The sequence below is a fragment of the Rousettus aegyptiacus genome, unplaced genomic scaffold (genome assembly GCF_014176215.1).
Source record: "Rousettus aegyptiacus isolate mRouAeg1 unplaced genomic scaffold, mRouAeg1.p scaffold_m13_p_16, whole genome shotgun sequence".
Lineage (NCBI taxonomy): Eukaryota > Metazoa > Chordata > Mammalia > Chiroptera > Pteropodidae > Rousettus > Rousettus aegyptiacus.
This window is the reverse complement of record NW_023416291.1, coordinates 42,317,560-42,332,560: the sequence shown is the minus strand read 5'-3', so window position 1 is coordinate 42,332,560 and position 15,001 is coordinate 42,317,560. Positions and strand designations below refer to the sequence as shown.

The following is a 15,001-nucleotide window of genomic DNA, read 5'->3' as shown; positions in this document are numbered from 1 at the left end:
CCCCCGCCCCTGCGCCCACGTGCCTCCCACCCGCCACCCCCCAGCCCCGCCAGTCTTCGCCGCTCGGAAGCGGCGCCTCGCGGCCCGGCCCCTCCCCAGCCCGGGAGGAAGCGCAGGACGTACAGAGGCGACGCTGCGACTTTCCCGGACCCCCGCCCGTCCCGGCCCCCACGTGCACGGGCGGCGTCGGAGCGCGGAACTTTCCAGGATAGCGCGAGGAACACGCTCCCAGAATACAAGGAGTACAACTCGCTCGCCCTCACTTTTCCACGCTCACGCGAGGGTCCCTCCACGACCCCCCGGACCCTGCCCCGTCCGTACGACCCCCGCCGCTCCAGTCTCTACCGCGCTTTCGCGGCCCGGACCCTGGCCCCTGGCCCCCGCCCCCCCCCGCCAAGTTTAGTCCGGAACTTACCGGGCCACGGGCCGGCCGGGCCCTAGGTCAGCGCGCGGGTTCGCAGAACCGTGGGGCTGGGGTCGCCCGCGCGGCCGAAGGGCCGGGGGCACCGGGCCGCGCGCGCTCGCTTCGCCTGTGGGGCCGCCCGGGCCCGCGGCGCTCGCTCCGCCGGTCCGCCCTCCCGCCCGCGCCGCCGGCCAGATAATGCGCCCCTCGGCCGCACACATGGAGCCCGGCGCCGGCGTCACCGCCCGGGACATGCGCACCAGGTCAGCGCGCCCGGCCCGCGGCCCCCAAAACACCGGGGAGCTCTTAAAGGCGACGCCGCCCTCCCGCGCCCGGCTGGGCGGGGCCAAGCAGCCAGGGGGCGGGGCCTCCGTGTGAAGGGCGGGGTCGTGTGGGGCGGGGTTATGCAGGCCGGCCCCGCCCCGGAAGCACCGCCCTCCCAACCGCGCTCCACGCTACGCCCTGCTCCGCGCGTCGGTTTCCCACGCGGGCTCGGGCGGGTTCCCTGCGCAGAGTCGAGGGGTCGCCGCCAGCTCACCCGCCGCAGAGCCGGCTAGCCGCGCCCAAGGCTGACTCACGATGCGCTCGCGACGCGCTCATTGCTGACCTCGCTCCAGCTGAGCTGCGCGACCTGGAGCTAGCTACTCAGCTGCTTCTGAAAACCGAAGTCAGAATGCCACCCTAGCGGAGTCGTCACACAGAAGCTCCCCTCCCGGGGATCGGGGGATCGGCTAAACTATCACTTCTCCAGCTCAATGAAAAGAGTTCTACGAAGTAAGCTCCAGACCTACCCACTTCTAGACACTTGAGGATGACGGCGCTCCCTCTCCAGTTACCTCCCAATCTGCCTCAGTGTCTCTGAAGAGAAGGTAACGTGCCTCTCCCCGCCCCCCAAGAAAGCAAATCTGCATGTTTCCCTATCCAATGACATGAAGGAAACACGCGAAACAGTCTAACCTGAGAGAGAATATGAGCTTTGGAGATGTTAAACTACATAAAGCGGAACACAATTTCAAAAGGGAAAATAGCACAAGGCGGCTCTCAATATCAAGATTAGGTTCTGACGAACCACCAAAAAGGCCTTTTTCATGTTCTTTTTCCACGTTAAAACAAATAATTCATGATGAGACATCTAGACTCCTGAATAGTGGCTTGGTTTTTTATAACACATCCTAATACATATTCAAACAAAGAAACAAAAGTTTCACCAAACATCTTCACCGCTTGCAACGTATTCTGATATTTTCTATTCTATTTCATTTTTAAAGAGAATCTAATTCCGACCCACTATTGCTCTTGACCCCAAAATTGAAATACACGTAATGTAGAACAAGTTTTACAAATAAAATTGTTTTTATGCTATGTGCTCCCCCCTCAACAAGAAGTTCAAAAAAGGCCATCTTAATTGTGTTGACTTCCACATATAATTGGCAACTTTTTGTCATTGATTCCACCCCCCACTCAAAATCTTCCAACTGCTTAATGCAACATCTGGCACAACTGCCCCTGGGTCAAAAAAGAAGCATTCCCCAAACTAAAAATGATACAAAATACAAAGTGTTAACCCTCAAACACATTCCCTGACCCACTTTTGTGAGCAATTTGCTTTGCTACAAAGAAATTTAAATGTTCAAATTCAAAAACCAAATAAAAAGTCTTATTCCCAAACAGGTGACTTGATATAGGAATGCAGGAAGCTTCCTGATCCAATGTGCAAAGGATAAGTTAAAGCAAATATCCAGAATTTCTAACATCTAATTTGGCAGCTGTATATTTTGAGAACTGCTTTACTGTACGGCGATTAATCAGATGATGTATGTTAAAGCAATACAAGCAAAATATTACCTCACTGCTCCTCACCTGGGTTTTGATTAATGCCAACTTAATTAACTACAAACAGAGCAAAGAAAGTGTGGCCAGGTGGGAGACTCAAGATTTGAGACAGATGTAGGGATTCCTGTGAGTCACCAAGGTGACAACCATTCTGTTTTAAAGAGGGAGGCATCAGCTGCAACATATTAATGACACTGAGGTGTACAGCAGTGACAGGTGGGCTGCTCCAGAGAGCAGTGCCAACCTCTCCAGCTGGGAAAGCAGGGGTAGGGGTGGGGTGAAATAGTTACAAGGTTTATTTTTGTGATAGAGCTATGTGTGTAAATATAAAAGGGACAGCAAATCCAGGCCCGTTTGGGGTCCCCGATGCTTAAGCAGGCAAATGCTAAGGCTGCTTGAACTAAAGATCTTGCTGCCTCAGTACCTAGTACTGGACTAAACAGCAAATAGTTAGGCAAGGTGATTATGAAATATGATGCAATCACCTTTAGATGCCATTCTAAAGCTGAAGAAACTGAGATAGCTAGTACTAGAATCATGTTTTTCTTGAAGCTTTCCCTGCCCTAAGAACAAGGCAGTCAATACTGACAAGTACCAGTTAGTATAATACTTTAAAAATACTTGTTATTTAGTTAAATAAAATTTTCTTTCAAATTCACATTAAATTTCATATCCTTCATTGCCCAGATCCTTGCTGACAGCTAAGCCTCCTTCCACCCTAACCACTGCAAAAATATTCTAATTATCTTTCTAATGTACTATTGGATAAACTTCTAAACACTATCTGAGCGTGTTCTTGCACAACAGAGGGACTGAAGAAAAGAAATTTGGGCCAAAATCTGAATTCATATCCTCTTTAATAGAAGAAACTGGTCAAAGGCTTCACAATTGTGTGAAACTGACTAAAAAGGAGTAGCATCACCTACTGAATGTTTAAGGTACTGTACTTTTTTGTTTTTAGTGAGGAAATTTCTTTAAAGTTTCTGGTGGGCAAAATTTAAGATGTCTTATGTAATTAAACAGTGATTGATTAATAACTAAGAGACCACTTCATCCCAAGAGTTTTGCAGGCTGAGGAGCCTACAGGTACTAGCTCCAGAAGATGACAGGCTGGTGGCACTTCTGAAAGACACAGAATGATTTCAATGCATAACATGCATTCATAGGAGAAAGGCTGAGGAATAGCAGAGGAAGGGGTTGTTCTGCTGCCTGAGGAAGGGTCTGGGGAATTTTTGTGGATGTGACATTTGAGCCAGCTAACAGATGAGCATCTGAGGCATCCAGAACAGCAGAGGTAAAAGCCAGAGCTGGCTACACCTAGAGTGTGGGGGCTTTGGGGCAGAAAGGGATGAAAAAGAATAGATTCATTATATTTTAAACTTTCTAGATGCTTTTCTCTCTCAAATCATAGAATGAACTGTCAAATATTTAAATCCACAAGCTAAGCAGATCTACTTGTTTTCTGAGAAGCTCTCTAAAGAGTAAACAGTGTACACATTCAAGTGTACCAAGTTTTTTTAAGTACCCTTACGAACACGAGCACTGACCACTCTCCATACTTTGCTTTTTTAATACGCTAAAGTCTAAAACTTTTTTCACTATATTTAGAGACAATATAACCACAATGTCTAAGAGATGATTGTTTTAAAGTTTCTAATTTCACCCTAAATTCATGTTCACATGGTGAGATTACAAAGCAATTGGTTGGGAAAAGAAAGGAAAAGATTCATTTCTATGTGAATTTGATTTCCTTAGTACTTTGATATTTTTAGTACTTTTTTCAAGGACTAGAGATAGTTCAAAGGACTATTACAGTGGTCCTCTATGAAAACTACAATACTCTTGATGCATTACAGCTGCTACAACAAATGTCATTTTTTGAAATCACATTCTTACATTGATTAGGAGTTTGTGGGAAACCTATCAGCACGTTTGCCCCATCCCTGTTGTGTATGCTGAAAAGCTCTCTGAAACACAGCTCTCTGGAGATGAGCCACTTTGTCAATGTGTTTTTGCTTTGTTCTGAGTATAATTTCTAACCACAATTCTGAACAACTTCATATCTGTGGAGTTCAGGCTCTATCTGCAGTTAGTCTCTGGTGTGGCCCTAATGTCTTACTATTACAGGGTTCTAAACACAAATGCTTCCTAAAAGAGTTAAATACAAACTGCTTAGAAGTATCATCGTGAACCAGAAGTGTATCTCCCACTCTGTCTTCATCTGCATGTGTCACCAGTTGGCAAGGAATTTCTCTTTTGTATCTACAAATGGCTTACCAAAAAAAAATGCCCACCTAACTTACATCAAGTTAGTAAGTAAACCACGTTTTCTATAAATTAAAGAATTAAAAGGAAAAAACTCAGAAAACTACCAGAAAAAAAAAAGGCTATATGACAGTTTTAAGTCAAATCAACCTATTCAAACCTGCTTAGCAAAGAGTGTTCGTTAGTCACATCATCAGTCTGCTAATAAACATCCTTGGCTTAGACATGAAGAGAAACATGTTTAAAACCTTGGCATCTAGTTCACACCCCCCTCCCCAGTTGTTAAATGGCAGATCTTCCAACTTAACATAGGAATGAGGGATAACATTCCTCCCAAAAGTTTTCCTAATATTATGGTTACTCTCCCTCCTCCCCTACTACCCAGCATTTCACTATAGAAAAATACAGGTAGCAGGTCTTCCTAGATTTTCCCTTCCCAGCTTGATAACAAACACCATTCCCTTCTGTGTGCTTACCTAGTCAGGCCTATATTTTACCAACTCCTGGTTTGGGCAGAGTAAGATCTTTATTTCAAAATTAGATCAAAAGTCAACCTTCAATAGAGATATTTTGAGAGGTTAAAATAAAGCTCGAAAACTTTATAAATATAAATATAAAGCCTAAACCTTGAAAATGCCATGCAAGTTAAAAAATTGTTCTGCCATGTTAAGAATTTTAGAGCAGCTTGAATGACGACAATTCTCAAAGGAAAAAAAAAATCAGAAGCAGCCCCCAAAATCTGTTTTCTTGAAACTCCTTAAGAGATTAAACTCCATGTAGAGTGTATAGCATTACAAAGAGATGGTCTGATTTCACTGGCCATCATCGGTTTCTGATTGAAAAATGCTTACTGAGAGCTCAATTTAAATACATTTGGAGTTTAATCTTGAATCCTGTTATGACACATTACCTTTGAAGGTAACTTTGGGCTTACTTATGAAAGGTGCACAGTTCAAACTCTAACTTTTAGACAAAAATACCCTCCTCAGGTCAAGGGAATCACCAGGCTGTTTTCACCTCTAGATCCCTGCCTGTGTCCATGCTGTTCCTCTCCCCAGAATGTTTAGCCATTCACTAACAAGTACCTCTCTCCGTCACCCTTTCCTTTGCTGGCCATTCCAATTCATCGCCTCCTTCCCTGATCCGACTGCAGCACTTCACTATACTTACAAGTTCACATACTTTTCTTTTCCTAGTGGCCTATAAGCTCCTGTGTCCAGTCAGGTGCCTGACTCTTAGCAAGTTAAATGAATATTTCTATCATCCTCAAACGTGAGGCTTTGCTAGTGCATACTGCAGCCACACAGAGCACAAGTTTGAGCTTTTTTCCTAGTTACCCGTCATGCTTCAGAATGCACTGAAGGCCATATGGCAAGTACACCCAGTGTAAGGCTACAATGAACTGCAGGAACTCACTGGGAAAAATCGGCCAACCCAGGAACCTCTAGATCACCAGTCCTTGGTCATGCACAGCAGCCTATGGCCTCAATGTGAACTGGTCTGCTCTTGGGCAGTATTAACTAACTGCCACAGGTAGCTGTCCAAACCTGGGTATCAACCTTGAGAGAAACAGTAAGCTTTGATCTGATTCTGTTACAACTCTTTTATGAGGCACCTACAACAACTGGTCGCATCATGCTTACCTACCATCCCTACCCCACAAATGAGGAAACTGAGGCTCAAAGAGCTGAGGCTATTTGCAGGTAGGCCACTTTCCTAAAGTCACAAAGCCAGCAAGTGGTGAAATGTGGATACAAACCCAAGGCTCTCTGGGTTTCTAAAGTTTCTACTGTACATAGGGCCTCCCGTGGTACTTTTATAAAGCAATGAAGACAAATAACAGCAAACTATTCTTCAAGAGCACACTCTTGCAGAAAGACCTATCTGCTGCCTGCTTCTTTAAGTTCTATACACATCTCCAGAGATACCGCTACTGTGGCAAGCTCCTCTGCAGGGGGAACACTGTGATAATGCAAAAGGAAATCGTCCTGCTGGCCTCTCTGCCAGAGTACCAAGTTTGTGGGTACATTAGCTGAGATCCCAGAACTACCAAATGCAGGTTCTCTGGTAGCTCCCAACACTGACAAAGCAACTTTCCAAGGAAAAAGTGAAAACCTGAATGGTTTTCTATGCCCAAAACGGGGCCCAAGAACTCAGCCTGGAGGGTGGGAGAACAGGAAATGAGGAAAGAGCAAGCATCCACTTCCCAAGGACAGCAGAGCCCAGAGGTGGGAGCCCAGTCACATGCACAGTTGCATTACTTGTTCATACCCACTTCCGGCCTGCCTCTTTACCTCCGGAGTCAGTACTTGGGTGGAAGGAAATAAAAAGAAGACAGAGTAACCAGAAATTTTCCTTATAATACCCTTCCTCTTCCCTGGAACCTATTCCCTGAATGAGTATCCTCCTGCCCAGCTCTTTGGCTCCCTCACCAATACTCTTACTGAAGAAAAGCACCTGCTACATAACTGACCTATATGGACTAACATCAAATCTTGGCCACAACATAATAAAGTCAAAATAACACTTGCCCAAACCCAGTATAAGAGGGAACCATAGACAGAGGGAACTCTGTTCACCAAGAACTTACCAATAAATGACCAAGCAGGCTATCTATTTGAAATGTCATTTTTCCTATGCTATAAACAACAGCCAAGCACTCCCCTTGCCTGAATTTTTGTAAAGATTTTAAGCTAGGCAAGAAGGGCTTTCAGAGCTGTTTACCTCTGCATAATATGTACCGCCATGAAGAAATGTCACAGGATTCCAAAAACACACTGCTACTGACTTTGAGAAAAGCAAAGTTGAAAATGCTCATGGCAGTGACCATCTCAGACTCTCGTTTCTCCAAAATTACAGCCACAGTCATCGTGGGTCAACTAGTGCCAACAGCCAACAATCAATCAAGAAAATGCCATAATTTCTGCCTCCTTTTAGAGGGAGGAAACAGAAGCAAGGAGTCCAGTGAGGAAATGAGAAGGGTAGTGAGGTTTCACTTCTAAACCTCCAAGAAACTCCACCCCAAACTCCCAACATCCAGGGATAGTCCCAAAGAAGCCCTGTGATATTCTTTCATTTTTTGTTTACTTGTCTGCAACTGGTATGTAAGCTCCTTGAAGGCCTACTGCATCTATCCTGCTCACTGCTAGGCCCCCAGTAACCAGCATGATACACTTGGCACATAGTAGGCACACAAACATTGCTGAGTAATTTGCTTGCTAGCATAGGAAGTTATATGAGCCAGAAGATTTAACACTTTCTATCTGTCAATCCAATTTAAGTTGCACTTAAAAAAAAAGAAAGAAAGAAAGAAACACACACCTTATGGCCACATAGGAAAACCTATGGTAAATAAAGCTCTTACATGAGAGTTTGAATGTCCCTTATAAGCCAGTTTGGAGGAATAAATTTGTATTAAAACGATGCTCCAGTATAAACAAAGGCAGCCAGGCTGCAAAAGATAAAGCCAAACTTAACACTAGAAATTAAAAATAACACCATCCATTCATTTGGATGGAACAACTCCATACAGTAGTTATTTCTCAGTTCCAAAAGAGGTCAACTTCTTATCCTCAAGATCCCACAGGGATTTAATGCCCCCTGTGCTGTCTCTAACAGGAAGGAAACCCTGACTTCCCTAGCTATTTCAGTTATATAAATCAACAGTTTATCGTCCAGGGTTAGAAGCTGGGCAGTGCTGGGACCCACACGCCTTTTAGAGCTGCCCACCAACGGATAACGATGTTACATTACATCTATTAAATGTACCTAGATCAATATCATTTCTAACTATCCAAGGGTTTTTAGTGCTATAAGAATCTTTCAATTCAAAAAAAAGTTTAAAAAACTTCCTGTTAGACAAAAGAGACTTGGTAGTGGCGCCACCATCTACCAGAGTGAAGTCTGTGGCACACAAGAGAAAGCATAATTTCAAAAGGCATAGTGATCCCTTTAAAGTTGTTTACCTTATTTTTTATGTATTAAAAATAATAAACTTTGCTCTTTTCTCATATAACAGAATAACTGTCCTTAAAAGAATTAGGAGAAACTTAATATTAGTTGGTGTAGTTCTTGACCTCAATAGTAAAGTCACCTTTGTGTGTGTGTGTGTTAGTGAGAGAAAGAGAGAGAAAGAAGGAGGAGGAAGAAGGGGGTGGAGGAGACAAAGGGAAGAGTAAGGTTATTTCAAGGGTGCGGAGGAGAATCCTTTTCTTCAAACTTGGGAGCAGCTTAGTTAGGGTCTAGCTCAGATTTTCACACATTACTACCCCCTAGGTTTTAGCTATGAGCAGTAAATGCCACCTGTCCTCACAATAAGTGAAAAAGGCTGGGCCCAACTCATGGCCCTGATTGTAGGGCTTTCACTAATTGATAAATAATCCTCTCAAAAAGAAAAAAGAAAGAAAAAAAAAAAACTGTCCTGCCCACCCTAAGGCAGAGTTAGCATCTCCACAGCTCAATCCTGGGAGCTCAAGGTGAATTCTGATCTCCTCATGGGCACTAAGCCACACACTGGCCGTCTAAAGATACTATTATTGTCCGGCGTCAAATGCCTTTGTACATCACTTTCCCAGTCTTTTGTCCCCAAATCTGATCCATTACCCTAAAAAAATGGTTCTTCTTTCAAAGTTCTAATATGTAAGAGATCATTCACCAGGTAACTGCTACATATCACTCAAGCAGTCCCAAAATATAGACATGACCCTTTAGGTTTATGGTTCTCCTCTTATTTTCTTCCCACAATTCAAGTTTATTATACTCTTCTATCTTGCCTGTGGTCTAATTATAATAATACATCTCCCTACTTGCCCTTAACTCATTAATTACCCCATTTTACAGAGAGAGAAGTCAAGGCCAAGGCAAATATAAATGCCTACCACACAGCAAATGCATCCCACATCTGCTATCTGAACACACACACACACACAAAATGCTATGAGACCCAGGAGGGCAGTGGGCTTTGCAAAAGACACCAAGTTTCTTTCTCTTCGGGAACAATTAGCTTTGGCAGAATGTCAAGTGCTTCTTGGTCTGTGAGTGAAGGCCAGAACCCTAATCTCCTGAACACAACAACCAACTATGTGCTAGGCACTGTGCTGGCCACCTCCTGTTCATTATCTCAGATTCAATCATTCATATATGTTAAGAAGTACTTCCTATCTGTAAGCATCTTCCCACACATTTACAGAGATGTGACCCCTCAAATATTTAGTAATGTACCATAACTTGTCCAAGGCCACACAAGTAGGAAAGAGACCCAGAATCTGAATCAAGTCCTCATGACTTCAAAGCTCCCCCTTCCCTTCTAACACCCTACCTTGCTGGTCCTGTGGGTTTCATTTGAAATAATAGATATGTGCCAGTACTTCTCCGCCCTATCTTGGGACACCTTAAGCCCTGAGCTTCCCAACATCTTTCCTCTGCTCTTCAGGGCAGTGCCTATAGCTGACCAGGAAGAGGCAGAAGGAGAGCAACTAGGTCTGTAGCAACTTCTTGCCTGGACTTGACTACCCTAGGAGCAGAGGGCCCAGGAAACTCTCCAAGCACTCTACACAGAAGAAAATAGCTCGAGTTGAAACTTGTGTCCACATGGTCCACCGACAGATTTAGAACTCAAATTATAGCCTCGCAGGAGTCTTCACAAAGGACTCAAATTAAGCAAGACCCAGATGGAAATGAACAGAAGAGCGAGAGCTTTAAGTCAAAACTGTAACGTGAACTGCAGTTTTAGCAGTCACAGGGAAGAACTCGTCAAAACACTAAACCAAACAGTTCAGCCTATATATCAGAACTCCACTTCAGGAACCTTCTCTCCATATTTTTAGCCTGAAACTTAGTGCATGGACACAAAGTGGTTACGAGTTACTCAGGTTTCAAACTGAGTTCATTCCTGTCCTTTGGACCATCTCTCAATGCCAGCATTCATCTATTTGGGCTCCAGAGAGCTCTGCATTCGGCAAAGCAGATAAAATTAGCTGCTGGAGTGAACTTGGAATCCAGGGTGGGCCATTAAAAAAAGTACACGAGATTTGTAAAAGCCAAGTAAAAACTTCCTTTGGGCCAGGCTGAAATCACCTAAAACTTAGAGAAATAAAGTCAACTCCCCCTTTCTCCTGCCTCCCTTCCACCCTTCCTGGATCTAAGGTGACCCATTTCCTGCTTCTTGCCCTGCCTTTCAAACCAGAGTGACCTACAAACTGAGGAGCCTCTAGAGATCAAGGGGTAAATCAGAGGACCTAGGGAGAGAAAAATGCAGCAGAAAGACCTGAAGGAGTGTTTTTTTTCTCCCTCCCTCCTTTTTTTTTTTTTTTTTTTTTTTTTTTTTTTTTTTTTTGGAGAGGGGTGAGTTACTCTATGCAGAGGGAAGACCAAGGCATGGGACAGGAAGTAGATCAGTCCCACAGCTTGACAGTGTGATAATGGGCAGACAATGTTCCAGCTCTGTCCCTCCTCCCCCTATACTGGCCTGACAACACAGTGGTAGCCCCATGACTTAAAAAACAAAGTGTAAGCAAGGTGGTCATCGGGTAATAGCTCTTGCTCCCCCAAATCTAGCAAGTCTTAAAAGACAAGAGAAAATTGGTTTTTTTGGTGTGGGTTTGTGGGTTGTTTGTTTGTTTGTTTGTTTGCCTATCTCCTAATTTCCCTTCCAGCCACAAAATCTTCCAGGTCCCTGGAAGCTGAGATAAAAGTTCAGAGAAGACATCCAATGTAGCAAGAAAGACTGAAGGTGTGACCCATTTTTGGTCTCTCCTTCCAGAATGGAGGAAAGTGGGTACCACAAAGAGAAATAAGGAAAACTTGAAGTTTCCTTATTTGAAAGAGAAATGAGGGAAAAGTCTCTCACTTAGAGAATCAGGAGGAAAACATCAGGAAAGGCAACATGTCCTCAGGCAAGAGAGAGGGAAACCCCTCTTAATGCAAGGGGACCCCTCAGAGAAGTGAAGAAATCCACTATGTTTCCCATCAGGAGAGGGGATATCTTGGTAAAGTAGAAGCACACTTCGGAGATGTTGAGAGCCCATAGGAGTGGGACATTTCATGTTAGGAGAACCTCTGGAAAAGCCAGGGACCCCTCCGAACATTGCAGCATCCATAGATTAGTAGGAAACCCAAAAGAAATGGAAAATATTTTGGAAAAGTGGAGAACTTTTCCTTAAACAACTAAGGATCTAGTCAGACATATAGGCATTTCAGAGTAGTGGGGGCACTCAGGAAAGTGTAGGCACTTATCAAAAAGAAGGATATCCCATCAAAAGCAGAGAGAGCTCAGAAAGTGGAAAACACCTCCTAGAAGGAGGCTTCGGACAGAAACAGGAACACCTTAGATTAACTGAGGGACATTTGGGAGGAGGTCATCCAAATAAGTGGGGGCAGAAAAGCAGGGAAAGCATCTCAGAAAGGGGAAAAGGCGGCTTATGAAAAGTAGGAGACACCTTAGAACAGCAAGGGCAAAAGGGAACACACTGAAAAGTGGGACAGCACCTCAGAGAAGCTGGGATATCCTCAGAGAATGTGGGGGAATCCCTCAAAAGGCAGGGAGGTCCCCTCAGATAGGCGGGGGTACCCTAGAGAAGTGAAGGAGAGGGTCCCCTAGAAGCGGGAGTGTCTCCAGAAAGAAGTAGGGTCCCTCGGGGAAGTAGGGGGTTTCTAGGGAGACAGGGGGTCTCACGCTTCCAGAGGGTTTGGGGGGTGGCCCTCACAGAGATGAGGTCCGTCGGAGAGGTGAGGTCCCACGGAGAAGCGGAGGGTCCATCAGAGAAGGGGACTCCCCTCAAAAAAGGAGGAGGCCTGCCAGATAGGTGAGGGCCCTCAGAAAAGTAGGATCTCTCACAGAGGCGGGGTCCTTGAGAAGGGGATCCCTCGGAGGGGATCCCTCGGAGAAGCGGAATCCCCCTCAGAAGTGGGGGGTTCCCTCAGAGAAGCGTGTCTTCGCAGACAAGGGGGTCCACGCACTGGAGGCGGTCCCCTCGCAGAAGCGGAAGCCCCAGAGAAGCCCGGGGCACCGGAAGCCAGGGACCCGCCACCAGCGGCGCCGGCCCCTCACTCACCGAAGTTGCTTGGCGCCTCCGCAGGCAGCTGCTGGGCCCCAAGCTGTCTCCGGCGGCGAGGTCGGGTCCGGTCCGCTTGGGTCCCACGGCGGCAGCTCCCTCAGGTGGCGCCCGCGGTGGCGGCTGCGGCGGCGGCGACAGGACGACGGACGGACGACCGACTGACTGCGCGGGCGGCGCGAGGCGCGCTCGGGCGGCAGGGGTGCGCGTGCGCGCGCCGGGGCGCTGACCCCGGGCGGGAGGAGTCGCCGCGCCGCGCTTGGAGCCACCGCTCGGTATAACCTCTCAGTCTCACACTGAAATTGCCCGCTTCGCAGCCCGGCTTCCCCGGTTGCTAGGCAGATTTCACCTCGCACACTTCCGTGTTCAGGCGCGTCTTGCCGAGTGGCGGCGCCGCAGGCCAATGAGGTCCGTCCGGGGCTCCTGGGATCCGCGCCCCACAGGGGGCGTGGCCAGCCTCGCGACGGACAGCGCCCAGTAGCCAATGAGCGCGCTGGCCGGCTCGCCCTCGGGATCGCGCCGGCGGCCTGGGCGGGCCCGAGGAGGTGGGACTGAGTGACTGACAGGCGACCTGCCAATGGTAGGGTGGAGCGGGCCTCAGGGCCAGTCAGAGCTCTGTGCGGGCGGGGCTTTAGCATCGGGGCGGGAACGCCGCGAAGGGCGGGGCCTGGGGACGCGTCAATCCGTGGCCAGCTCGCTCGGACCCCAGAGGGCGGTTCGACTGGGCCTCCCGGGGGCCGACAACTAGCTGGGCAGGGGGTTCCCCGCAGTGCTCAGCAGGGGCGCCCCACCCACAATGCACCGGAGGCGGCCTGGGCCGGGCGGGCGTGGAGCGAGTACGCCGGGCGGTGGGCGGGGCCGTGTGAGGCGCGCTGTTAGGAGACTGGAGCCTTGGCCCGGCCTTGTTCCCTAGGGGGTTCGTTTCTCCTGTGCTCTTTTCTAACTAGCGTTATGGGTTCGACCTTCCTCTGAGGAGAGTCTTGGGGATTCTTGTCCCTGGCCCCCATTCTGAGGAGAGTCTTCGGGGTTCTTTGCCTAGCCCCAGTTCTGAGAAGAATCTTCAGGAATCTTACCCCGGCCCCTCTTCTGAAGAGAATCTTGGAGGTTCTTGCCTTCCCCACTTTTCTCAGGAGAATTGCCAGGATAAGGCTGATTTTGTATATTCTGAACCCCACCTCCCTTTTCTAAGAAAACCTGGGGTTTGGGCTCCTGCCCCCTTTACTAAGGAGAATATGGGAAATTCAGGGCCCCATATTTACTGCCTCTCCCAAGGAGTGTTTGGGGAGCATCGCCTGTCTCAATTGAACACTTTGGGGGCCATGCCCTTTTCTGACCTTGCTTGAGGAGCCCTAGGGGCTTTGTACTCCTGGTCTTCATATCTGAAGATAACTTGGGAAATAACTACCTTGTGTGTCCTCTCAACCAAAGGAGAAATTTGGAACTTCAGGTACCTCTATCCTATCTAGAGAGGAATTGTTGGAGACTGATGCCTCCTCATGCCTTTTACTAAAGAAATGCCAGAGAATTGTGCTCCCTATGCTTTTTCTAAGGAGTATCTGAGTATTACAAGAAGGGCCCCTTTTCCTAAGAATTGTGACCATTGGACTCTTTCCTAGAAAACTGGGGGGAGTTAATACTTTCTTTTTGGAAAAGCTACCTGTTTAGCCTTCTTTCCCCCTTTTTTGAGGGGAGTTTTTCTATGCAGCTGAATGCTCTTTTCCAAGGGTCAAATCTGTCTCAATTGAACACTGATCCTGTTTCCTGTCTAGCTCTTCAGCCCCCGTTTCCTTCTCTGCTGGGTGGGGCCCTTCCAAGAAGCATTCCTGCTTTCCACTTACCACCCAGACAAAACTAATCAGTCACTCAAACTCTTGCAACAGTGTTTGCTCCTCTGCTGTAGCAGGTTCCATAGCCTACCAGTGTTGGAGGCCTTTGCCTCTGTCTTACCTTAATTGTTCCGAACTTTTTGCCTGATTTTCCCCCCAAAGAACTCAGCTTTGCCTTTATTAGGGAACCAGATGTTAATTGAATCAAAGGGCTGAAGAAGGCAACAATGAAAAAGACCCACAACACTGCAAATTCAATATGACAAACTTTTATTCCACCCCCCCCCCACACACACACACACAGTGCACATAACTGTGCAGGGTGCTGAGATACCTGAATTATAGGACAGAACTTGTGAGCCAAGATGAAAACAACAAAGGAAAATAGGCCTGTTAGGCAAGGCAGAATGTTACACTAAAGAGATACCAAGAAAATGTTGTAGGAATGTAGAGGAGGAAGTGATTAAATGATAAATGGATGTGAAAGTGCTTTGTAAACACCAAGTAGTGTACCCCATGGAAAGGATTATTATTGTTAAAAGCGAGCTGACATTCCCGTAAGGAAAGTAAAGAATAAATCCTGAGAGTCACAGGAATGGGAAGTTGGCAGGGAGCCCTGTGGG

General features: G+C 46.9%; 1 protein-coding gene across 9 annotated transcripts in view; it reads right to left on the bottom strand.

Moving 5' to 3' along the window:
* Window positions 1–12,909, bottom strand: part of GATAD2A (GATA zinc finger domain containing 2A) — an 88,586-nt gene extending 75,677 nt beyond the window's left edge. For 4 of the 9 annotated variants that reach the window (XM_016132336.2, XM_016132338.2, XM_036233933.1 and 1 more), the window contains exon 1: window positions 416–745. Coding sequence is in view for 1 of the 9 variants with exons in the window: in XM_036233932.1 (XP_036089825.1) it covers window positions 416–657 (242 nt within the window). In the remaining 8 variants the exon portion in view is untranslated. Of the gene's footprint in view, window positions 1–415; window positions 751–12,552 lie in introns of those variants that run through there. The other 5 variants (XM_016132340.2, XM_016132343.2, XM_016132335.2 and 2 more) reach the window with 3 other exon arrangements.
* Window positions 12,910–15,001: the final 2,092 nt, after the last annotated feature.